Source organism: Lynx canadensis, chromosome D1 (genome assembly GCF_007474595.2).
Source record: "Lynx canadensis isolate LIC74 chromosome D1, mLynCan4.pri.v2, whole genome shotgun sequence".
In the NCBI taxonomy this organism is placed as follows: domain Eukaryota; kingdom Metazoa; phylum Chordata; class Mammalia; order Carnivora; family Felidae; genus Lynx; species Lynx canadensis.
Window position 1 is genome coordinate 6,641,372 of NC_044312.2, and position 27,029 is coordinate 6,668,400.

The 27,029-nt window shown below is 39.3% G+C and overlaps 1 protein-coding gene across 2 annotated transcripts in view; it reads right to left on the reverse strand.

Annotated features, from left to right (window-relative positions):
* Positions 1-5,197: 5,197 nt before the first annotated feature.
* LOC115524555 (protein NPAT) overlaps positions 5,198-27,029 on the reverse strand; it is a 53,452-nt gene continuing 31,620 nt past the window's right edge. The window contains exons 8-18 of one of the 2 annotated variants that reach the window (XM_030330921.2): positions 25,907-25,994; positions 25,281-25,372; positions 25,113-25,200; positions 18,007-18,103; positions 17,031-17,159; positions 14,516-16,186; positions 12,276-12,391; positions 12,092-12,200; positions 9,358-9,418; positions 8,036-9,194; positions 5,198-6,793 (exon numbers count right to left, since the gene is read on the reverse strand). In XM_030330921.2, coding sequence (XP_030186781.1) covers positions 6,716-6,793; positions 8,036-9,194; positions 9,358-9,418; positions 12,092-12,200; positions 12,276-12,391; positions 14,516-16,186; positions 17,031-17,159; positions 18,007-18,103; positions 25,113-25,200; positions 25,281-25,372; positions 25,907-25,994 — 3,688 coding nt within the window. In that variant the 3' untranslated portion in view covers positions 5,198-6,715. Of the gene's footprint in view, positions 6,794-8,035; positions 9,195-9,357; positions 9,419-12,091; positions 12,201-12,275; positions 12,392-14,515; positions 16,187-17,030; positions 17,160-18,006; positions 18,104-25,112; positions 25,201-25,280; positions 25,373-25,906; positions 25,995-27,029 lie in introns of those variants that run through there. The other variant, XM_030330922.1, reaches the window with a different exon arrangement.

Consider the following 27,029-nt stretch of genomic DNA (forward strand, 5'->3'; position numbering starts at 1 on the left):
AAACAGCATTGGTAGCTAGTTGTGAAGGTGCTTATTATGTTCCATTGACGTAAATGCTCTAAATTGTCTTAAACATCACATTAATCCTAAAACAAGTACTATTTATTATTCCAATATTCAGATAAAGTGGAAAGACACAAAAAGTTTCAAATTCATTGAAAAACTGGCATAAGCTTGAAACCAATCTCATTATAAACATTAAAGTGCTGACAAATCAAGTTATATTTAAAGAATCACTAAGATTGCAAAGTATATAATATTAGAATATAAAACCAAATTCATGGATTTAACAAAAATATTTTAATTGATGTTAGAACAGCACCTAATTAAACTGAACAAATCCTCCTGATGTAAATTCTTAAAACACTGCAAACAAAATCCAACACTGTATTGAACATTCTCTTTAAAATGAGGAACAAGACATGGAAGTCTACTTTGATCATTACTAGTTGTACTTGAAGGGCTAATCAGTGTGGTAAGAAGAAATGAAATTAGTTAATAATTATTTAGGGATGATACATCCTTGTTAAGTAAAAAGTAAGCATCAGGAAAGCCATGGCTCTCATAGAGCTCACTTTGTTAAGGGGCTCAAATATAAAATCTAAAACACAAAGATTTCCTACAGTAATCAAGCTGGTGTGTTACTGGCACATCTTTAAAATGCAGACCAATGGTACAAACTTCCAGTTATAAATTAAGTCATGGAGATGAAAAGTACAGCATTGGGAATACAGTCAATGACATTGCGATAATGTTCGACAGATGGTGACTACACTTATTGTAGTGAAGACCAAGTCATGTGTAAAGTTGTTTGCATCAATGTTATATACCTGAAAGATAACACTGTAGGTTAATGATATTTCAGTTAAGAAAAAAGAGGTCCAGAGGCAAACTCACACATACACAGTTTATCAGCTCCTGACAATGGGAACAGTATGACATATTTGGGAAAGGACAGTCTTTCTCAGTACTGGTGTTGGGTTAACTGGATATCCATATGGAAAATGATTTCCAGATGGATGCTTAATGAAAACACAAAAGGCTGACCAATAAAACTGCTAGAAGAAAAACATGGTAAAATATTCAGACATTGGACATCCATGGACTTGTATCTAGAACACAGAAATGTACGTATCAGTAAGAAAAAGGCAGACAACTCAGTACAAAAGTGTTCAAAGGCACAAACAGAGGGGCGCCTGGGTGGCTTGGCCAGTTAGTGCAGTGCAGGGGCTCTGCACTGACAGCACAGAACCTGCCTGGGATTCTCTCTCCCTCTCTTGCTCACTCTTTGTCTCAAAAAAAAAAAAAAAAAAAAAAAAAAAAAAAAGACATGAACAGATACTTCACGAAAGGAAATAAACTATCCAAATGGCCAATAAGCATTTGAAATGGTGTTCAATTGTCAGGAAGAACCAAAATAAAACTGCATTATGATGTCAATATACACCATCAAAATGGCTAAAATGAAAACACCGATTACTGACAATGATGTAAAACAAATGGAACTCTTTCTACAATGTTGATAGTGGCACGATTTAGCAAAACCACTCTGGGAAACTGAAAAATGTGAATAAGGCTGTATATGTGTAACCCTATGAGCCAGCAACCCTATTCCTGATTATATAACCAACTGAGAAGTGTAATACATTCACCCCAAAAACGTACAAATATATTCAATTCTATTTATAATAGCTCCAAACTGAAATGTTCAACTATAAAATGGATTAACTTAAAATACATAGCATTGAAGATGACATCTGAATTGCATATGAGTGGATCTTGCAATATTGAGCAAAAGAACTTTTTATAAAAGACTATAATATTGCACGAATACATTCACAGAGAGTTAAAAAAAAAAAGCTCAAATTATGGTGTATATATAAACCAAGACAATTATTACCCTTGGGGTGAGCAGTCACTAGAGGAAGTATGAAGGGCCTCTAGGGTACTGGTAATGTTCTGGTCTTCATCTGGATGATTAAGTGGATGTGTGTACTTTTAGGAAACCCACTTTAGTATGTGAACTTAACAGCTGGTACACTCTGTTATTTTATGCTTCCATACAAATTTTACACTAACTAAAAAACAATAACCAGTTAGAACGAGAGTTCTCTAAAAATAGCAACAACAAAATACTCTATTTAGCAAGAAATTTATGAGGCTAGCGGCAACTACAAAGCTATAGATATATACCATATTGCCCTTACCATTTGCCTCTTTCATTGTCAGTTAACTTACAGGGTTAATGTACTTCAAATGAATATTCCAAAAGAATTAAAACATTTAAAAAAATGTTTTTAGTTTTGAGAGAGAGAGAACACTAACAGGGGAGGGGCAGAGAGAGACGGAAAGAGAGAATCCCAAGCAGGCTCCACACTGTCAGCCCAGAGCCTGATAAGGGGCCTGAACCCACAAACCATGGTATCATGACCTGAGCTGAAACTGAGTTGGATACTTAACTGACTGAGCCACCCAGGCGCCCCCCACAACAGAATTTTAATTCTAAATAAAACTAGTGATTCTAAACAGTTAACCAGGACACATGGCAGGAGTGAGTACTTGAAAAGAATAGTAGTTATAATGGACACAAAGCTATAATCATTTAATCAATGGCACAAAATCTACGTATAAGTTTTTTTTCATGTTTATTTATTTTTCAGAGAAAGAGAGACAGAGTGTGAGCGGGGGAGGGTCAGAGAGAGCAAGGGAGACACAGAATGTGAAGCAGGCTCCAGGCTCTGAGCTGTCAGCACAGAGCCTGAGGCGGGGCTCGAACTCACAAACTGTGAGATCATGACCTGAGTTCAAGTTGGCCGCTGAACCGACTGAGCCACTCAGGCGCCCCTACGTATAACTTTTATTAAAGTTTATTATTTTTGAGACCGAGACAGAGACACGAGTGGTGGGGACAGGCAGAGAGAGAGGGAGACACAGAATCTGAAGGAGGCTGCGAACTGTCAGCACAGGAGCCCACAGAAGGACTTGAGCCCACGAACCGTGAGATCGTGACCAGAGCCGAAGTCGGATGCTCAACTGACTGATCCAGCAGGTGCCCCTGTATGTATAAATTTAACATAGGTTCGGCGTCTTTGGTCTTATACCTTTAAGGTTAGCTGGGTTTCATGATTCATAATATTCAGGATTTTTAAAAAGTAACATGATGTGTGTATCATACCCAGTTGAATCTCAAACAGCACACTAAGCACATTACTACTTTTCTAGTAAAACGTGAATATCCATACCAAATGAGATAAAGATTCATGTAGCCTCATGTCAAATCAGGTCAGGTTTTGCCATAAAATGATTCTGATGCTAAACTTAGGGGAAAAAATTGGTGTCAGAACCTTTTGGATTTTAGAACTGTGAGTAAGAGATTGTGGATCAGGACAGAGTAAGGGAGACATTATAAGCAGATGCATGTGAAGAGAGAAACCTTATTTTCATCAATTATAGAATCAAATGGTTAAATATTTAGGGAAAAATTGGACTTTGATCCTTACCTCAGACCAGATACTAAAAAAATTTTTATATGGGTTAGGAGCTAATACCTAATTTTAATAAGTCAAGAAATAAAAGCCTAGAAACCAGTGATGATATTCTTCACTGTATCTCTGGTAAGGGAGAAACCGATGCTGTGGAAGAAATGACAAACTGAAAAAATTTTCTGCAAGAATTTGGGAAAAAATTTTGAGATCCTTAAAAAAAAATGTGCACTCAGTTTTTAATTTGGTAATTCTGCTCTCTAAAATGTCTCCTAGGGGCGCCCGGGTGGCTCAGTCAGTTGAGCGTCTGACTTCGGCTCAGGTCATGATCTCACAGCTCGTGAGTTCGAGCCCCACATTGGGCTCTGTGCTGACAGCTCGGAGCCTGGAGCCTGCTTCGGATTCTGTGTCTCCCTCTCTGTCGCCCCTAACCCACTCGCATTCTGTCTCCGTCTCTCTCAAAAATAAATAAACATTAAAAAATATTAAAAAAATAAAATAAAATGTCTCTTAAGGAAGCAACTGATAACACAAACAAATGATAACTGGTTACAAATCTGTCAGTGCTATTTTTTTTTTAAAACTTTCTAAGCTTTTAAATCACTCATAAATTAAAATCATGACTCTTAATGGCTGTCATATAAATGTTTTTCTTTTTTCTGTTGGTAAAAACTGGAAAATGCTTGGTATTATTTGAAGTGAAAAACAGCATTAGGATGTTATATTTACAGTTTAAGTTCAGCTATACAGAGAAAATAATTTAGGAAAAAAGCATGCCAAATGTTAACTAGTGTTTATAAAAAGAAACAAGTCTATGAGGAGAAAAAGCCTAGGGGGCGCCTGGCTGGCCCAGTCGGCAGAGCACGTGACTCTGAATCGGGGGGTTGTGAGTTTAAGCCCCACGTTGGGTACGGAGCCTACCTAAAAAAAAGGAAAGAAAACAAAAAGGCTAATAATAAAGTGAAAACTTCATGCGGAATTTCAAGAAGCTGAGGCTACGGCTGAAAGATGGTGGCTTGAGAAATAATGAATGTAAAATATATAATAATATTGCATTTGAATTTCCTCCTTATCAAAAATAAAATCTTATCCTCCCCTAAGAGGCATGACATCTAGCCTTTGGCTGAATGCTGATGGATGCTCTTCCCATGTACAACTTCAACATACTGAAAGGTTCTAATAATATCCGGGCTAAAATGGTCAAACACTTTAATTACAAGAATTCCCAGATTTAATACACGACTACATTAATCAGGAAGTAATGTCCACAATAAAGAGTAGATCCTTACGTGTACTTACAAAAGCAAGCATAAGTTGTTTACAGTATATATACTCTGATCCAAAAACGTAGTCCCCGGGCACCTGACTGTTAAAATAGATTACCGAGTATATGCTACAACTAAGTCCAGGACTTTGGACTTTTAAGGTAAAATGGAGGTTATGGTTTTACTCTTGAACGTCAATGCAAGTTCCAAGTACAGGTTGTTTTGGGACTATATCTAATGGCTCCTGGCTGGTGACCTAACAATCTTGAATAAAGCAAACTTTATTTGTACGTGAATTCTTAGTACTTAGCAAATACTAATACATATTAATTGAATGAGAAGAAAATCTGTATTTTCCAACATTATGTGAACTTGTGAAAAAGTGGCTTGCAAAGGAATTTAATCGAAGTATCTAAATGAGAATGACTGCCAATATAAAGTAGTTCAAACTTTTGAAGTTACCGAAAATATTTATTCAAACCTAACTGTAGTACAGTATCGCACTGAGTTAAATAAACATTAAGTGTATGATATGTAGTTCCTTATGAATAGACCACTGCCATATCATAACTCACAAGACAAATTTCTGCAGTAAGATTCAGCAATTATGACGTGATTTCCACACTGAAAAAGAGAAGCAGGATGCATTTAGTTTTTTGAAGGCCCAGTATAAAAAAAAAGGCCGAGGAAAAGGACTCTTTAACAACATACACACCTGTAGAAAAAAATCCTGATATACTGATATTTAACCAAACAGAAAGCACTTAAGAGAATATACTTTAATCTAGGCACAATTGGTCACATATTAAAGATAATTTCTGTTCTCATAAAGATTTAAACGAATTTTTCAACTTAACTGATGCATGTGAGTCTGAAACAGAGAAGGCACCTCTTTCATTCTCCTTAAGGACTCTGTGACAGTTAACTCTTCGTAACACCTTAGGGGGCACTATATCTAAGTATAGACACAGCTATGTAACAGCCCATTTTAGGAGAAACTACATTAAAATATAAAACTATGATTTTTCTTTTTTACATCTTATGATGGACACAGCTTCCCAGACGATGGCCCTCAACACAAGCTTTAACCCAGAACACAAGACTTAAATCAAATGTGCACTGGTCACTACTACGTAAGAAGTGCTATGGATTAGTGCAATTCTTCAAATCCCCAGTATGTGGGGGAAAAGGATATACATACCAAGAAGTCTCAACTACCACATGAATAGACTTTGTATGGCTCAATAGTCTAAACATTTAAAGTTCTGTAAAAGATCTCAAAAGTTATAAACAAAAGATCAGAGCACTCAAAAATGGTTTACAAAATTCTCTTTAAAACAAAGAGACCAGAACCATCAGAAGAAACAGTGAAAGTGTAAAACTTCAGGAATATAACCTTTACTGTAATAAGAAGGGGTAATAAAGTATTCACTCTAGAAAAAATCCTAAATTGTTAATTTCTGGTCTCTCTACCACCAGATGAGGTTGTCATCACTTCTGTACTACTTTGTGGCTGTCTTCAAACATCTTGTAGGACAGTCACCAAAGGCAACTGTAAGGAAAAGCATCATTTTCCCCCCAAAAGTGAGAAGCTAGTCCAGATGCATCAACCTCAGAGTTAGGGATCACAAGAAGTCAAAAAACACAATGTAAGAACACTAGGCTGATTTAACCTCTATTTCAACCAGATTCATACAATATTTACAGTACATAATTGTCACAGCTATACAGTTTTGCAGATTGGATTTACTTACATTTCTGCAAATGTTTTTTCCAAAATAAAAAATATACCAGGTAAATCTATTTACAAAGTAGGAAGCTGCTTCAGAAACAGCATGATTCAGGTATAAAGTGAAATTTCAGTACAAGGAAAGTGCAGGTCAGGTTCTGTCAGTATCTCATTCCCTACACTCAGAGTTTAAGGGATACGAGTTTTAAACAGCTACTGTTCTTTTAGGTTCAGAGTGTTTACTCATCATAATGCAATGATAACAAAAATTTGTCCACATCCATTCCAGCTGGAAATGAACTGGGTAGCTTCTTTTTCTGTTAAAAAAAAAAAAAAAAAAAAAAAAAAAGAAAAGAAAAAAAAAAAAGAAAAAAGAAAGAAAGAAAAGAAAAAAAAGAAAAAATAAACCTAAGTTAACATATTGAACTCAAACAAGGGCAAAAAACTTTCATTTACAACCTTATATCAGGTTCTTCCTATACTACTACAATTCTGCCAAAACTTTTAGTTCACTGGAACTTGAGTTACACAGAGAAGCAGAAACACATTTTCTAAATCCAAAGTTACTAAATTATACCTCAGTGGTACTTTAACATTAGTTTAGGGCAAAAGACATTATACAAATCCAGAGCTGATGAATGCTGAGTAAGATAGAACACGCTTTCTATAAAGGTGGTCATTATTACCAAACCATAAACCTTAGAAAGCTTTACTGACTGTCAGTCACAAGTACCGTTCAAGTTCCCAACACTTAATGCACCTCACGTATTTTATCAACACTACACTCAGGGAAGACGTGTGGTAACCTCGTATCAAGTGATGCAGCCGAGACTTGAGACTCGGGCGCCACGGGCTTCACCACAGCCACAGACCCAGTGAACAGAAGATGTGAGATTCCGACCCAGGCTGGCACGGCATCGAGGCCAATACTCTTCCCCCGACACCATACTTCCCGTAAGACATCCTGAACACCTTTCTTTCTATTCAGTTCACTCACTAAATGGCTAAAGAGGTTTAGGAAAAATGGGTTTCAGTTATCAATGCTCTCCCTGCGTTACCTTCCCACAGAGAACTACGGTCAAAGAAAAAACAGGTAAATGTAATTTTTCCTCTGCTCCAACACATTAGTATCTGTTAGAGCCAATGGAAGAGATGGCAGGACGTGCGGAATAAAAACAAGAAGGAAGGGCCGCAAAGTTGCTTTCTACTTGGTAATTCCACACGTGACAGTGGCTTCCCAATCTTTTATGCCTTACGGCATTCTCCCAAACACCTGGGTCCTACCGTGACAGAAACAAAAACCTCCTTTCCCCAAGGAAGACGTTTGGAGATAAACGCCTTAGCAACGGTTTTGCAAACACTCCATTCCACCTAGACACACACTGAGTACCACACTGGCTGAGACACACCGCCATAAACACATTCTGTCAACCAAAACCCAGAGCTGTCTCGACCAGAACGTGCAGTTAGGGAGCTCTGGCAAAAACGCGGAGATCTCTACTGTGAGCACTGAACGAAGGGCAAAGGTGTGGTTTTGAAATTAAGACTTTCAAACTTGCCTTAATTTTCTTCTTTTTCATCGGTAGTGACGAATTTGCAAGACTTTTATTGGAAGTACGGGAGGTTCGTTCGCGTTCCTCTAATTCCTCAATCTTCCGCTTTTTGGTGGCGCTCCTCGAAGATGCTCTGAATTGTTGTTGTGTGTTGTCTTTCAGGGGAGTTGTCGAGGCGGTCCTGGAGATGGCAGCCCGGGACAGAATCATCAGCGTGTGGGCAGCCATGTTCACACTGTTCTCACTCCCTGTCTCGCTGGCAGGGCTGCAGGCAGGCAGGTCTGGGGTGACAGGAGGGACCATGACTTTGGCTGTGCTACTGTCTTCACCAAAACGCCTACTGGAGGGGACCTTGATCCCATCTCTAGGTTCTTCTTTATGTTTGTCCCCTGCCCCCAAGCCCGCTGTCCGGGGTACAGGGGAGTCAGAGCTATCGGGGAGCCTACTTACTGGGCTGTGCCACTGACCATCCTGCAGCATTTCTGAGCCAGGTTTGGTTAGCGGGTTAACCAAAGAAGCGGCACATCTAGTTTGTTCTTGCTTTGGATCCTTCCCAGCTGCACCTACCGAAATGACATTTTTACTACTTGAGGACGTGCCTTGTTTTTTGGTCAGTTCTTGCAGTGAAGTTACGGTTTTCTCATTCCGTATACCCCCATTTTGCTGCCCATTTGACAGTTTTGAAGTTTCGAGATTTTTCTGCCTTTCGACATCACTGCATAGTTCATTCTCCTTATTAGCTGTTGTTTTATGGAAAGATTCAAGTACAATTTCTGTCGGTGGGACTTTCTTTTCTGACTGAGTTTCTTTTGTGGTGCTATGTCGGCTATTGGGAGTTTCTGATTTAGATAAAATCTTAGGCAAAGGAGGTTTCTCTCGGTCTCTTTTGAGAGCATTATTAGAAGGGGCCTTGGAGGTGGAGGACACAGTGGGTGACTCGAGATTAGGAAGTGAAATGTCATTCCTTTCCTTGTTTTGGGACACCGCCTTATGGTTTGTGCCCTGTGTATTCGCCACAGAAGCAGTGCTGTCAAAACAGAGCACACGTCTGTGGCTTTCAAATGGTTTGCTAGCTGGAACTACACTCTCTAATGAGAAGGGAACCGTGATTTCTTCCAATTTTTTCCCGAGATCGGTGGCCATATTCTTGTCAGACACTTCAGTTCTGTAAAATAAATAAATAAAATTTAGCAACATAAAGAGATCCTTGTCAGACACTTCAGTTCCGCAAATCAATAATTAACTGTTTTTAGCAACACAAAGACATCTTTTATGTTTTTTATCTGAGCATTCAAAAAATCTAGAATGGAAACTACATGGATGCTCACCTTTGTGCATGACATCCAACTAAATGACTAGACGAATCCACCAAATTATTTACCTGCTTTCCTGGAATTATAAATGAAATAATTAGAAAAGAGAAACATTCCTGAGAGAAAGAGTACATTACTCTGAAAGGAAATGGAACAGACCACAGTATCACACATCATGAGAAAAATTTAAATGACTGCTAATGTACAAATGAAGTACTCTCACATACTGGGTGTAAAAAGCAGCTTCTAATTTTATATAAAAGACAGTCACTCATCCATTTTACAGAAGAAATACACACACTGAGCAAATGACTTGTTTCCAACTTCAGGCAAATATTATGAATCCAGTCTCTGGATTTATCGATTACAATGTTCAACATAGCACTTAAGGGTACTCCTTAGATTCAGAAAGTTAAAGAAAGCAATATATTAATGCCTATTTTGAAATTCTGCCCATTTCACTATCATATTTGCAAGCCTATGTCAGGCAGAGCACCAGCTCTGGAGTTTTAATAGCCATATTTTAATTTCCATGGACTTAGGAACTGATGTGGGGAGTAGCAAGATATGAAGCTAGCGAGAAAAGCAGAGATGAGCTCAAAAAGGACCTTGTGCATTATGCAAAAGGTTTCTTTTTATATATATATATTTATTTTGAGAGACAGGGAGGGAGGGACGGAACCTTTTTTTTTTTTTTTTTTTGAGAGAGAGAGAATCTTAAGCAGGCTGTGCGCTGTCAGCACAGAGCCTGACACAGGACTCAAACTCACACACCATGAGATCATGACCTGAGCTGAAACCCGGAGTCGGACGCTCAACTCACTGAGCCACCCAGACGCCCCTTTGCAAAAGGTTTCATGGAGAATCCTTAAGCGTTTAAAATAGGGAAGATGCATAAATCGATTTATGTTTTAGGAAGTCATTCTGGCGGTAGTGTAGAAGATGGACTAGAGAAGCAAGAAAACTGCAAAGAGAAATTCTACATACATGACTACAAATACTCCAGGTAAGAGATGAGAGAGGCGTCAAGAGACAGGGATGGGCATTCATAAAGACATGAAAGGTGAAGGAAGACTCAATGGTGACATCAACCAAGGAGAAAAAAGCAGGGAGAGGAGGAGGTCTTTGACAGGGAAGAGGTGAGAGGCCGAGACATGTCGAAGTTGAAGGTCTTGAGTTAGGCACGAGAGCAGGAGTGCACTAGTTGAGTGGTGGGTCCAAAAGCCACCAACAGTATCAAGTGCGAGAGGGAATAAGGTTAGAATGGAAACGATGCACAGCATATGACATTATCAGGAGGCCACTGATGATCTCCATTTAAACAGCTGTAGTGGAAACAGGAGAAAAGACAATAACATGGATGAAGAAAGAATGGGAGACGGAAGTGTTGGGGATAAACAAAGGGCTGGCAGGTGAGACAAACCCAAGGAACTTTACAGCCAGAGAGGGAAGGATCCAAACAAGAAAAATTTAAGACATACATAGGACACAAGATGCAGGCAGACTGCATTAACCTTAGGAAGAGCGAGATCATTATTCCTGTAAGAAAGAAAGGAAAGGGAGGAATGATTCTGGAAGGACAGGTACACACCAAATGGGAGTGATGTGAGAAAATGCAGTTTCCTACTGATGAGGTGGGAGAGAAGAGTGCTGGCCTGACAGGAAGAGGGTGGGGACTGAAGAGATGTGAGAAGAGCTGTGAAGTCAGAAAGAGCCTGAAGGGGGATGGGAAAGAGCGCCAGGAAGACATGTGGAGTGACCGCTAAGAGACCATGAACAGCCCCACTTTGAATGCAATGCCGGAGAGCCCAGGTATAAAGGCAGGGATGGGTGCCGGGACAGACCCAGGGCGGACAGCAGCAAGAGGGACGGTAGAAGAATGTGTTGGCTGAGGCTGTACACCGTGGGTCTAGCCTGGATGGGGAAGGGAGTCTCCAGGAAGGAAATGGGAGGTTCATGCGAAGTGTGAAAGTTCAAGTAATGGGAACTCACACTGGCGGCCGAGGTTCTCCGGTACGTGGGGAAGAGGTACGGGAGAGGCTGACTGGCACACACATACAGACTTGGAGACAGAGGGGTCTAAGGATCACGCAGGTTAGGCTGCGGGCCAGGCTGACACCACAGGCATTCATCATCCATGAGGATGGGAAGTGTGAGAACTAGATGCAACCCCGAAATGAAGATCGGGTATTATTCTGTACACGGTGTCTTCTGTGGAACACAAATCTTTAATTTTGGAGTAGTCAGTGCTATCAACTTTTTCCACTTATAATGATGGGTTTTTTTTTTTTCATTTTTTAAAGCAATCCTTTTATCCTTGTGCCATTAAGCCATTCTCTTACATTTCTTTTACTGTTTAATTGTTTTGCTTTACATTTTTAGGTCTTTAATCACCTTGGAGTTCACCTTTCACCTTTGTATATGGTATGAGGAAGGGATGTAAAGTTTTTCCTATAATGTATGTAATGGCCAATGAAATTAATTTATTAAACAATCTTTCCCCTTCTCTCTGACTTCTGATGTTACCTCCACCACATACAAATTCCCTTAAGAACATGGTCTCTTTCCGAACTCTATTTTGTTCCACTTGCCTTTTTTGTTTTTATTACTAAAAAAAAACTTCAAGCAAAGGTTGGACAGTCACCTGTTGGGAATGAGACAAGTATTCAAAAAGAAAATACTGTGGCGTTGCTGCAAACAAATGCATATACAGAACATAAAACTGACATTAATGAACTTAAAAATGTACCTGTACAAGGCTTGTTTCTCAGTCCCTGAGTCTTCTGAGACTTTGGAGGGATGGGGAACTGAGGGATACTTCTACTGCATACAGGTGCTGCCAAAGGCATATGAAGGACCTAGAAGAGAAGCAGCCGTTAACTATCCTACGTTTGAGAAGCATCACTGTGCCATTTTCAATTCAAAAATCTTACCTGCTGAGGAGGAGCAGGAAAGGTATTTCCATTCTGTCCAACCACAGATACAGGGATCATCCCCACCATTCCTTGGAGTACAGGTTGGACAGGGGAGGCAATTATGATGGCAGATCCTTAAAAAAAAGAAAAAAAAAAATCTCAGTAAGCTTCTCATAAACAAGAGACTCCAAAGTAATTATTAATTTAAAATAAATTCTATAAAATTGTATCTCTTTCCCTTAGAATCTACTCTCCTTAAAAAAATTTAGGAACAGCAAGGCTACAAATTAAGAAAAAGGCAACCTGAATTATTAATCTTATGGCCCTTTTGGCCAGAACTGCCATCTTCCAGTAATTCACGCAAATGACCAACACAAAGGGACAGAGGGGGAGTACCCACTATATATTCTCTAGGCCTTTCAGAAAATACGGAGTTGTTCTTTGGACACATTTATGCAAATCTACAAGAAAGGTGATGTTGCGGACATCAAGCGAATGGGCACTGTTCAAAAGGGAATGCCCACAACTGTTAACAGGCCAAAAGTGAACAGTCTACAATGGTACCTGGCATGCTGTTGGCACTGTTAAGAGTAAGTTAAGGTCAAGATTCTCACCCAGAAATAATGTACATATCCAGCACATTAAGCACTCAAAAAGCCGAGATAGCTTCTTGAAGTGTGTGAAGGAAAACGAACAGATAAAGCAGGAAGCCAAAGAGAAAGGTACTTGGGTTCAACTGCAGCACCAGCCTGCCCCACCCAGAGAAACACACTTTGTGAGAACCAAGGGAAAGGAGCCTGAGCTGCCAGAGTCCATTTCCTATGAGTTCATGGTGTGATAACTGTAAAAAAATAAAAGACCTCAGGCCTGTAATACATACGTACACACACAAATATACAAAGCAATCTTACAGCATTTGGTCAAGGTAAGTATCACGAGTAATGCATTAGATTTCACAGCCAGGAGATCACATTATAGTTATATGTTGACTGTCTGGCTAGAATAGTGAAACTGATTAGAAAATTGATGGTGAAGGCTTCAAGTTTCAATCTTATACCAGAAAATTAGGGTCTCAACTGAATGTTTACGGCTCAAGACTCCCTCAGAACTCCAACCTATAACCTCTAATGGTACTTGTCAAAGAGTCCAGGGAAGTGTACAAACCGTCAAAACTATGGGGGGAAATTACAATGGCTATATGCTCCCTAGAAATCAACAATATAGTCTGTGGCTATCCTCATATATCCCTGTCGCACAAGTGAAACTTTTCCTTAGAGTCACTAACAGTTCCTGTCAGGTGGATCTCACTTTCACAAACACCCACTTCAGTCTCTCAAATACCTACTTACACTTAAGAATTCCCTTCCTTGGGATGCCTGGGGCTTAGTCTGTTAAGCATCCGACTCTTGATTTTGGCTCAGGTCATGATGTCGCAGCTTGTGGGATTGAGCTCCGTTGTCGGACTCTGTGCTGACATCATGGAACCCACTTGGGATTCTGTCTCTCTGCCCCTCCCCTGCTCTCTCACTCTCAAAATAAATGCATGAACCTTCCAAAAAAAAAAAAAAAAAAAAGAATTCCCCTCCTTTACTCCAACTACTACTTCATTTCTCTGAGCTTCAGCTCAAGTCCCACATTCTCTACTAATTCTGACCCCTCTTTTATGTTATTTTAAACAGCACTTCAAGCAGATCCATCATGCTTGCTAGTTGATTGTTCACATTTAGTCACATTTTATTATATGCCTATAATATAAAAAAAAAAGGGAAAGGAGTTTGGGAACCAATATATAAGGAAAGGTACATGAATGATGTATCATCAGCTCCATCTCCAAGAATCACTGAAACCAGTGAATTCTGTAACTTAAAAAAAAAAAAACAAAACTATTTATCTGGGGGGGTGCAAATAGAGAGAGGGAGAGAGAGAATCCCAAGCAGGCTCCGCAGTGGCAGTGCAGAATCTGACGTGGGGCTCGAAACCCACAAATCATGAGATCATGGCCTAAGCCAAAGTCGAGAGTCGGACGCTCAATTGACTGAACCACCCAGGCTCTCCATGAATTCCATAACTTACCACTAGATTTAAAAAAAGGTTTCAGTGAATGAATTAGGGAGAGAAAACAAGGGCATCAACACAAATTTCCGTCTTTTCTCACACTATATATCCATGATTTATCACCTGCTAGTCAATAACTGCACACGCAAGAGAAATGAGATACCATTCCAGAGACGTGAACTTCAGCGTGTTCTTGAAGTTACCTTGTGAAAAGCTGGGTGACACGGTTTGATTGACAGCAAATACGCTGTTTGACCTTGGCGGTGTCTGTAACTGAGGCGGCGGGGGCTGAGCAGTCCCAGGTACGGAATTTCCAGGCAACACCACCACATTAGACTGACTGACCGTGGTTCCTAAAGCTGTTGGATCAGTCACGCATGTAGCTATCAGAATGTTATTTGAATTTCCGAAAGTTGTGCTTGTAGCTGGCATCAACTGTATGTATCCGCCATCCTTGGAGACGCACGGTGGGGCACTGGCTGAAAAAGCAACGCTGCCTTCACTCTGAGCATTCACTGCGGAGTCTTCGGGTTTGAGGGCCAAGAGGCTCTGTTCCACCGATGCTGAATCCCCTGTTCTTTCCGCAGATGTGAGAGCACCTGCGGCTTCTTCTGAAGACAGGCACTTAACCAATTCTCCATTTTTGGCAGGGGACTTAGTGGGAGAGGACAGTATTATAGTCGGCAGGTTCTCCCCACTGATACTAGAAACAGCACTGTTCAGTTCAGTATCTGAGGAAACAAATGGATCGTCACTAATGATAATTTTGAGAGAGACAATATTTGCTGCATCCACGTCTGCCGAGCTGTCAACACCAGATCTGTCACTGGTGTTCTGGGACTCAGGGTGAGAACCTCCCACTGAAGAACACACAGATTCTGACAGAACAGCACGTTTATCTTCTACAGGATCACCTTCTGGAGCAATCAATGCAACTTCCCCACAGTTACCATTCTCACTTAAAGTGAGAAAAATACCATCTCCATCTTCTTTTAAAGATGAAGGCTCTTGCGAATCGCCAGCAACTTTCTCAGACCTTGAGGGCTGAGTTTCATGTTCTTCCGCGTGATTTAACTCAAGAGATGATGAACCATCAGGCGGCTGTTTAACCGAAGATGCTGTATCTTCCAGACAAATGTCTACTTGTTCGGATATATTTAAACCTGAACTTTCAACCGATACAGGTAATATCTTGCTTTGAAGTGGAGAATTATCATGGCAATCCACATGTTGTTGTGATGTGACCGGCAATCCGTTGTGAATCTCAGTTTCACTCTGCAGAATCTCTTTAGGGTCTGGTGACTTAGAACCAGGGAGGTTAGTTTTAAGTCTTCCTGTGTTGTTAGAGCTTTCACAAAACTGACTTGTTTTAGATGTCTTTCCAGTTAATGGAATATTTTGGGATAAAAGCTGAGAACTCTTCCCAGAGAGAACGAAGTTTTCACTGTTAGTCTCCCCCCCGAGGGAAACAAATGACGTTACTGGTATACCAGACTGATCAGGCTGTAATGGAGAATCACGTGGCGCATCCGGCAAGAGAGAACTCTTTCCGACCTCCATTGCCATGGCGGTTTCAGTGGACATCTGATGGGTGTATAATTCGGCACAACGCTGATTACATTCGGCATCAGAATTTACTCTTTGGTTAAAGTCATTCAAATGAGGCACAGATTCAAAGGAAATATCGAGGTTACACTTCTGTTCATTAGGTACACCCGTTTTAAATGCCTTTTTCTGGACGCTAGAGCCTATCTGAGGAAAGTGTTCCTGTGCTTCTGGTCTAAGCTCATCGTGGTTGCTGCCATTCTTCAAGGCATTGGATGTGTCTTCATTTTGATAGGATGTACAAAATGGGGGCTGCCCAGACTGATCACCTGCAAAATAGGATGGAAGAGACAGATAGGGAGTATGCGTTGCTTTCTGAGGGAGTCACGTTTACTGTAAAACCTGTTTTGTCAAGGAAGTAACGCATCTCGGACATAACGGAAAGGGCAAGCCTGAAAAACCGTATCTCACATTTTCTGAGTGTCAAAAAATTCACAGGCACTTTTTTTTCTTTCTTTTTTTTTTAATTACTGATGCCTTTCTGAGTAACTGCCAGACTGTTTTTCAAACCTCTTGGAAAACAAATGACACAATGAAGGAAAAAGTATATAGGTTTCAGAACATCCAATGTTTATCAGTATGTAAAACTGGCCCCACACATGCAGCTGTTTTCACAATAGCTGGCTTTTCAACTTCTACCATTTCTATCAACCTTACTTTATCTGATATATTTTTCACGGTGAAATGGGCCAAGTACACTGTGCATCATCAGCATCTGATGCTACTGTCTACTGTGTGCAACATTCAACGTTCAGTAGAAACATAGGAATATGACCTAAAATGTTTTAATATCCAGAATTCAAGACTATCACTACAGTATATAATTCCCTCTAAGCAAGTAAGATATAGATCTTGAGCACTCAGTTGCACTTGCTTACCAGGCTAAATGATTAATAACACACACCAATGTTACATAGCAGAGATTTGGACTTGTAACACACAAAAAACTGTTAAATGTTATATAGACTTTTGTCAAACTGGTCAATGCTATTAATGCTAAATTGCGCAGGTCAACAATTATGAAAGAATGAGTACTAAAAATTCTCCTTTTAATCAAATTACTAAAAGGCTTGGGATTTTTTCTTTAATGAAAAGAAAAAAACTTATTCTTACCAGATTGTTCTGATTCAAAAGAACCTTTAACTGCTAGATTAGTTTCATCTGCTAACACTACACTGGGATTGGTGTCCAGATGTGGACTGCAAATGCCTTGGGATATCTGTTTATTATTCTTGGATTTACCTGTTAGAAAGGGTACAGGGAAATAAGTGGTTAAATGATCAAAATAAAAAAAAGCATCAGTTAATACAACTTAACGGTGATCCATCAAATGTTTAACTTTATGTCTTTTGGATATAGCCTTGTATATCATGGACAAAACCAAAGATTTTTTAACAGACTGGTAGTTCTTAAGCTTTAGCCTACGTCAGAATCATCTGGAGAGTCCAAGAATTTGCATTTTTAACGTGTTCTCAGATAATGCTGATAATGCTGGTCTGGAGACTAACTCTGAGAATACTGCATGAGACCATAAAATTGAGGGCAATAGCCAATTTCTTGCATTCCTTTTGTACTACCCAATTGTGTTTAATATAATGTATGTGTTAACCTCAACATATTTGTGCTGACTGGCAAAAATGCCCACACAAAAAACAAAATACAAAATGTTTTCCTTTTTTTTTTTTTTAACGTTTATTTATTTTTGAGACAGAGAGAGACAGAGCATGAACAGGGGAGGGGCAGAGAGAGAGGGAGACACAGAATCCGAAACAGGCTCCAGGCTCTGAGCTGTCAGCACAGAGCCCGACGCGGGGCTTGAACTCACGGACCGCGAGATCATGACCTGAGCCGAAGTCGGACACTTAACCGACTGAGCCACCCAGGCGCCCCTGTTTTCCATTTTTATAGCTAAAGTTTAAGGAAAAAACCCACCCTCCCCCACTCCCAGACCCTTCACAGCCATAGATTTGCTTTGAAGAAAATAGGTATTTTTCCAGATGCTCTGGGAATTTTGCTTCAGTCTGGTTAAGGTGCCCAAGAAATGGAAACTTTTTTCTTCTAACTGCCTTGAAAGAAATGGTCTACTTACCATAGTCAAAGAGATCAAAAAGTGCCTGAAATGCTGGATCTGATTCTGTCTGCTCCAGTATGTCCTGGATAGCCTCCTCAGACATATGGATTTCACTCTGCAAAAAAAAGAGTGATCCTAACTCAATTAGTATAGTTTAATACCAGCAAAATAATCATAGGACATCTGATAGCTCTCAACTTCTTCTTTTTTTTTTTTTTTTAATTTTTTTTTTCAACATTTATTTATTTTGGGGACAGAGAGAGACAGAGCATGAACGGGGGAGGGGCAGAGAGAGAGGGAGACACAGACTCGGAAACAGGCTCCAGGCTCCGAGCCATCAGCCCAGAGCCCGACGCGGGGCTCGAACTCACGGACCGCGAGATCGTGACCTGGCTGAAGTCGGACGCTTAACCGACTGCGCCACCCAGGCGCCCCAGCTCTCAACTTCTATGTATAATTATTTCCCTCCAGGAAAATTTCTTCTGATTATGACACTAGGCTCATGTGAAATAAATTAAAACAAGGCTACAAAGCAGAAAATGAATGTTCCCTCATTCAACTTCCTAAAGTTAACTGTCTTGGTGCATATATTCCCAAACATTAAACATAAGTAAAATCACACTATAGACGTTCTTTTTTAAAAACTTGACATCCAGCACCGAGTAAGTGCACAGCATAATGTCTTCACCTACATATGGTGTGAGATAATGACCACAGTAAGTTTGGTTAATATCTATCATCTTATACAGATATAACAACAGGGAAAGTTTTCTAAGAACTCTTAGGACTTACTCTCTTAACAATTTTCAAATATGCCACACAGCGGTGTTAATGACTCATCATGCTGTACATTACCCCGCAGTGCTGACCGCCTTCATCCAACTGCCCCACTCTCAATGCCCTGCCTCTGGTAACCACAAATCTCATCTATTTTCCTATTAGTTTGGCCTCCTCCTGTATAAAATCTCACACTTTTTATCTACCTGTTTTGGCCTCTTAACATTAAATGCTTTCCTTAAGTGTCAGACAATCCTTGCACGTCCATTCACATTTGAGTAGCATGCCAAAAGCTACCTGCAAACTCTGTGCTAAGGGAGGGAGCTTGTCAATTACCAGGTATGCAACAGAATAATCTCACAGAACCATCCGTATTTTTAGTTTTTTTTTTCTTTTTTACATTTTTGTGAGAGAAAGGAAGAGGGAGAGTGTGCAGAGGGTGGAGGCAGAGAGAGAGTGAGACACAATCCCAAGCAGGCTCTGCTCTGTCAGTGAAGAGCCTGATGTGGGGCCTGAACTCACAAACCACGAGATCATGACCTGGGCTGAAATCAAGTGTCGGAAGCTTAACTGACTGAGCCACCTAGGCACCACTAAGTTTTTTTTTGTTTGTTTTGAGGGAGTTAGATTTCTTGGTGGATGAGTTTAGGGCTGACAAACGTGTTTCTGGTAAACAGTGTGAATGGGGGCAATGTTGAGACTTTAACTACGACCTCCTAAATGTTGCACGCTGTCTTCCTGCTTTAGCTATCTTTACATCTGCTTTCGGAGCTACCGGTGCTAAGCTTTTTGGGATTTCTATGTGGTAAAGTTGGTTTTTCCTGAGCTTCGCCTTTACTGGCTTAGAACTCGGAATCTCGTAAGTACTACATGTCCATTTTGACTTCTGTAAGTTTCTTTTTTCCCTTTTCTATCCTCTTTCCTTTGTTCTTATGAGTTTTTAAAATTTCCCTATACTGTCTAGTAGTAGGGTACAAAACTAAATGTTTAATCCACTATGTAAGAAAAATGAATCCCTTTGTAACAGGCTTTTTGTTTGCTAACTATGCCACGATTTAACCAATTACCACTGCTGGATGTTAGAATTTTTTCAAATTTTCAGTTACAGTAGTGAATACTACAATGAAAATCTTTATCTAAAAATCTGTTCATTTCTTTCTGAATTTTTTTTTTTTAACGTTTATTTATTTTTGAGACAGAGAGAGACAGAGCATGAACAGGGGAGGGGCAGAAAGACAGGGAAACACAGAATCTGAAATGGGCTCCAGGCTCTGAGCTGTCAGCACAGAGCCTGACGCAGGGCTCGAACTGTGAGATAATGACCTGAGCTGAAGTCGGACGCTTAACCGACTGAGCCACCCAGGCGCCCCGGAATCTGTTCATTTCTTACAATAAATTCTTACCAACAGAATTACCGATTCCGCTGACGAGAAGCAGCCGGAGGATATACACATTTAAAATTTTGAGAACTGGGGGAAAAAAAAATGGGGCACCTGGGTGGCTCAGTTGGTTGAACGTCCGACTTCGGCTCAGGTCATGATCTAGCAGTTTGTGAGTTCGAGCCCCGCATAGGGCTCTGTGCTGACAGCTCAGAGCCTGGAGCCTGCTTCGGATTCTGTGTCTCCCCCTCCCTCTGCCCGTTCCCTGCTCATGGTCTCTGTCTTTCAAAAATGAATAAACGTTAAAAAAAACAAATTTAAAATTTTGAGAACTGGGGAGCCTGAGCGGCTCAGTTGGTTAAGCATCCGACTCTTGATTTTGGCTCAGGTTGTGATCTCACAGTTTACGGGATCAAGCCCCACACTGGGCTCTATGCTGACAGCAGGGAGCCTACTTGGGAGTCTCTCCCCACCACTCTCAAAATAAACAAACATTTAAAAAATAAAATAAAATTTTTAAGACTACTACCAAGTAGCTTTCCACAGAAGTTGTGTAAGAGTTCCTGTTCTGTGTAACAATGTACAAACTCTTAACAATAATGGGCAATATCAATTTTTAAGCATCGTTAGTCTATTAAATAAAAGTAATCTGTTCTCTTAATTTGTGTTTATTATTGAATTGAATATTATCTCCATGTTTACTAAACATATCAACATCTTTTTGAGACCAATATGATTTAAACAGAATGATACTGAACACACTTTAAAACAATGCATTCAAAGCTGGTGAGGAACCAAGAGGGTGAAAGGTACATCCTACTCTTAAGCAGTCAACAAAAACGTGCTGAGATTTTTCAAGTTCACAAGTCATTGGGGTAAAGCACCACCATCACCACCACCTTTGTTTCCTTTAAAAGTTGGAGCAAACAGATTAGATTATTACTTCACACAGGGATATGACAGATACTCAGTGAAAGGCTGGAGTAGTATGCCAGAGGGTATGCAATCTAGCTAGATAAAATGATGTATTTTCCACTTGCATCAATTTTACATGAAAATAGAATGTTTTTTTTTTAAAGAAAAAAATAAAAGAAATATAGACTAAGAAGCAAAACTGGTAAGTCTTGTCAACTAAAATATTATTTCAAAGAAGTTTCAGTACATTCTGGCTAGGGTCTTCATTTACTCTTCTCATAGTTGAAGATTTAAAATTCTCAATTTTAGTTATTTATAAGTCATGCCAATGTTGCATTTTTCAAGATTGATAAGGCGTACATTTGAATACTGTGGAACAGGAAATTCACATGCAGCAAGAGTTAAAGGGGAACTTTCATGAAGTGGTAAAAACTTGGATTTTTTTTTTTTTTAATAAAAATGGCCATAAAATGAAAAGAAGAACCTGTCTGAAGTTAAAGAGCCAGTCAACTTTGATTATGAGGATGTACAGAGAACATCAACAATTCTTGATAAAATGTGATTTGGGCGGAAGCCTGGAGCTTGAACAAATATTTCTATATGCATGAACTTGAAAATTTACAGTCATGTAAATAATGTCAAGGATTCAATGTAATCAAATTATGAAATGGTGGATGCACTCTTATAAAAGTTAATGTTGATGAAATATACTCTTCTGGTCAATCGTTTTACTCTAAACTTCAAAAGTTACAACCAGAAGAATCCTGAAATACATGTTCCAATCAGTCTTCTAACTATTTTTAAAAATCAAAGTAGAATTCACACACAATAAAAGGCACAGATTTTAAGACCACAGCTCAATGAGCTTTGAGAATTTTAAGGACTATGTAACCACTACTCCAATAAAAAACGTTAAAATGGGGCTCCTGGCTGTCTCAGTGGGGGGAGACTGTGACTCTTATTTTTTCTCTAGTTTAAGAAACAAAGATTGTCAATCTGGATTTTATTTTATTACTATTATCACTATTATTTCTTATTCTCAAGTTTGTTAATATACAGTGTAGTCTTGGCTTCAAGAGGAGAACCCAGTGATTGATTCATGTCTTACGACACCCAGGGCTCATCTCAGAGCTGTGAGCTCGGGCCCCACATTGAGAGTAGAGATTACTTAAAAATAAAATCTTTAAGGAAAACAAAACAAAACAAAACAAAAGTAAAACATTTCCACCACTCAAGAAACTCACATACCTATACACACCATTCCCTCTTCTAGAGAATTCTTCTCCTCGGCAAATCACTCCCCTCACCCTCACTGGGGCAACAACTTCTGATTTCTATCACCATAAATTAGTGCTGCACGTTTCAGAACTTTATATAAACGGAAGCACACCATTTGCATTGTTAGTCTATCTTCTTGATCAACATGTTTTAAGATTCATTTATGTTGCTATATATACTAATAGCTCATTCCTTCTTACTGTTCACCAGTATTCTATTTCATGGCTGTCAAAATTTGTTTATTCCTTTTTGTGCTGATGGACATTTGGTGAACATTCTTATAGAAGTCCTTTTGTAAACATATACTTATTTCTTTTGGGTAAGCAGCCTCGTAATTGCTAGGTCAAAAGGAAGGTATACAGGTGTATACATAACTTTGTAAACTATCAGTTTTCCAAGCAGGCTGTACCATTCATAACCTCCATCAGCAATCTTTCAGAGTTCCAGGTGTTTCATATCTTTGTCTCCATTTGATATTGTCAGATTTTTAACTTTTTAGCCACTGTAGTGAGTGAAAGGGTATCTCATTTTATTGTTAAAGTTTACTTATTTTTTTGAGAGAGCGAGAGTAAGCACATGAGCAGGACAGGGGCAGAGACAGAATCCCAAGCAGGTTTTGAGCTGTCAGCACAGAGCCGGACACGGGGCTCGAACTCACACAAACCATGAGATCACGAATTGTGCCAAAAAGAATGAGACACTTAACTGACTGAGCCACCCAGGCACCCTTCATTGTATTCTTAACTTTCATTTCCCAAATGACAAATAAAGTTATCTTTTTATAGACTTATTAGCCATTCCTCTATCTTCTTTTGTCTGTCCCAGCCTCTTGCCCATTTCTTAAAATGGGTGGTTTATCTTTTTACTATTGATTTGTGGGAGCTCTTTTTATACAGTGGATACAAACTTGTCAGATAAATGTATTATGAATATTTTCTCCAAGTTGGTGGTTTGATATTTTCTTTAATGATGCTTTTAACAAGCAGGTATTTTAAATTTTAAGGAAGCTTTTTTTTCTTTTTTTAAATTTTTTATGTGTAAAAATATCTTGTTACTCCAAGGTCACAAAGATTTTTAACTACTTAAAAATTTCTACTTCACCTATTCATACAACTAACTAATCACTTCTTAGTGTATGTGATGTTTTTACTACTCAGTTGGGCAATATGTCTTGCTATTCTTTTAAAAAGTTATTTAGGGGCGCCTGGGTGGCTCAGTCAGTTGAGCATCAGACTCTTGATATCAGCCCATGTCACGATCGCACGGTTCACGGGATCCAGCCTCACAATGGACGGCGCACTGAGCATGGAGCCTACTTAAGAATCTCTCTCTCTCTCTCTCTCTCTCTCTCTCTCTCTCTCCCTCCCTCCCTCCCTCCCTCCCTCCCTCCCTCTGGGTGCCTGGGTGGCTTGGGTGGTTGAGTGGCTGACTCGTGATTTCAGCTCAGGTCATGATCTCATGGCCATGGAATCAAGCCCTGTGTTGGGCTCCATGCTGAGTGTGGAACCTGCTCGGGATTCTCTGTCTCTCTCTCCCCTCCCCACTACCCTACTTACGCTCTCTCACATTAAAAAGATTCTCTCTCTCTGCCCCCTCCCGTACTTATGCTCTCTCTCCACCAGAAAAAAAAAACAACAAAAAAAAACAAACTTATATTTCGTTAAATTTACAGAATTTCACTATAGGAAAATATCAAAATTAAAAATTATTTATTTATTTATTTAGTTATTTAGAGAGGGAGAGAGCAAAGTTTGACCAGGGTAGGGATACAGAGGGAGAGAAAACCCCATGCAGGCTCCATGCTAACAGCGCAGAGCCCCAGGCAGGGCTTGATCCCATGAACCGTGAGATCATGGCGTGAGCCAAAACCAAGAACCAGACGCTCAACTGAGTGACTCACCCAGGTGCCTAGAAAATTTTCTTAAAGTATTCTGAAAGAATGGACAAAAAATAAATAAATAAAATAAAATAATTCAGTGGTTTGACCCAGAATTCATCTGAAGCAAACCTGCCACAATGAATTCAATTGGTGGGCATGGCAACAAGCACTGATTACACTGCGTGAGAGCCCAAGTGAAAGGATGTGCTACAGTCACAAATCTCTGCCGCTCTTGAGAAAGTATTTGCACAGGAACAAATCTCAAAGATACAATATTATATTCTCCCTCCACCAGCTTACAGTCCTCCATCTTCACTATCACTGAGCAGCCCAAGTGACTACAACCCCACCTTCCTTCTGTTAGTGGTAAGCGGTCACACTAGTTAGTAACCTTTCTTTTTCAAGTATCTCGTTCATTTTATTTGGAATCATTAAATATCTTTAACGTAGAACTTCATTGTTCCCTCACGTTTTAACATAGTCTGTAGCAGATAAAAGGAATCTAATTTAAATATACACTGTATCGTATTGTTGCTTCCTGTGCACCCATGTACCCACTCAGGTACCTGAAAGTATTAAATACTTGGATATCCAGGACAAGGGCTGTATAGCTATAGCAGACAGCTTTAGTGATACATGGAGAAACTGGAGATATTAGATGGCTTAGGATGCCTTACTCCTTTTACCATTTAAACAATACAATTTACATTGATTATTTGAAAATTCACTAGCACATTTTCAGGAACACATTATATTACATTTAGATAAAGAAGGAAATCTCTAAAATTATTATTTTAAATAATTTTATACATCTAATCTGTTGGCAATGGATGTGAAATGAAACCAAAATGTTAACTATGAGCATATGCACTATATGCACACACCGTAACCTATACCTGAAGTCCCAGGAGCTCATCAATTGAAGTCTCTGGTTCTGTAGGGTTGCTCTCTGTTTGCTTAGGTACTTGAGCAATATTGTTGTCACTGTAATACAGAAAGAAAAATTTTACCATAGCTCTCAGTTAGGTGAAAACAATTAAGCATTTTAAACACACATAGCTTACCTAGTCAGAAATTTATTAATGTTTTCTGCAAGCTTTTCTTGAAGAGATTTGTTACTTAATATTTTTTCTCGTGCATTTTCAATAACCATTTGCTGGAAAAGAAAGTCAATATTAGAAAAAAGAATAGGGTAGAGCTTCCAGTAAATGACAGCGAGGATAGTTTTAATAAATCTAGGTGGAAACCCCGAAATTGTGGCTCCCTCCATATTAATACTCAAATACAACACTTTACAATTGTTTTCACAGATCCTTTACCAACCCTTTCTTAACTGATTACAAAACACAATTCCAAGCTCTTTATCTTTTTATACAAGGTTTCAAATAATTTGCCTCTAGTAAAATGCCCTTTGTATCGCATAAGCCAGCACCCACAAGATATTTACAGTTTCCCGAACATTACACTGTTTCGCACTTGGTGCATTTGCTCATGTGACCTAATCTAAATGGACTGTCTCCTACTTATAAATTTTACTACTCTCTATCTGAAGGCAATTCCTCTGCAGAGTGTTGTAGAAATATTATAACACACAAATGCATATACACACTAAATATATATATCCGTTTCTCTATCAGTATTTTAAAACTCAGGAATGTCTCAAGGTGCAAAGCTTGGTAAGGTCACTTACTTTTTCTACTGCAAATGCATTTGGATCCTGGAAATTCCGTATTGTTGAATGAGGCCCAGACAGAGTGTTACTTTTCCTTTGAGATTCACTGAAACACATTTTAAAGCTTGTCTTTTAACTAGCATGTAAAACAGATTCAATGATAATTACATATGCAGACACAAATCTTAAGATCATGGAACACCAGGCATTTTTCCTCTTTGTGGTGGGAACAAAGGGCAGTAGAACAGAAAAGCATTACTAAATTTGGATTAATAAAAAATGAATCTGAGGTCCAGCTTTACCACTTACTATGTGGTCTGAAGCAAGGTAGGTTCTGACTCTTAGACCTACTTTTTAATGGGATAAGACCAACTGTATTATTAGTTTTATGAAATAACTGAATAAAGTGAAGTATGTGAAAAGACTTCATAAAAAGGCCAAGGTTTCACTCTCGCCATTGTTATTCAACAAAGTATTGGAAGTCTTAGCCTCAGCAATCAGACAATGCAAAGGAATAAAAGGCATCCAAACTGGCCAGATGGAAGTCAGACTTTCACTCTTCGCAGATGACATGATATTCTATATGGAAAACCAAAAGGTTCCACCAAAAAACTGCTAGATCTGATCCATGAATTCAGCAAAATCAGATTATAAAATCAAGAGATTCCACCAAAAAACTGCTAGAACTAATCCATGAATTCAGCAAAATCGCAGATTATAAAATCAACGCACAGAAATTGTTTGCTATCCTATACACCAATGAAGCAGCAGAAAGAGAAATCAAGGAATTGATCCACTTACAATTGCACCAAAAACCATCAACTACTTAGGAATAAACATAACCAAAGAAGTGAAAAATCTATACACTGAAAACTAGAGAAAGCTTATGAAAGAAATTGAAGAAGACACAAAAACATGGAAAAATACTCCATGCTCCTGGATCGGAAGAACAAACATTGTTAAAATGTTGATACTACCCAAAGCCACCTACATATTCAATGCAATACCTATCAAAATAACACCAGCATTCTTCACAGAGCTAGAACAAACAATCTTAAAATTTGTATGGAACCAGAAAAGACCCCGGATAGCCAAAACAATCTTGAAAAAGAAAACCGAAGCTGGAGGCATCACAATCCCG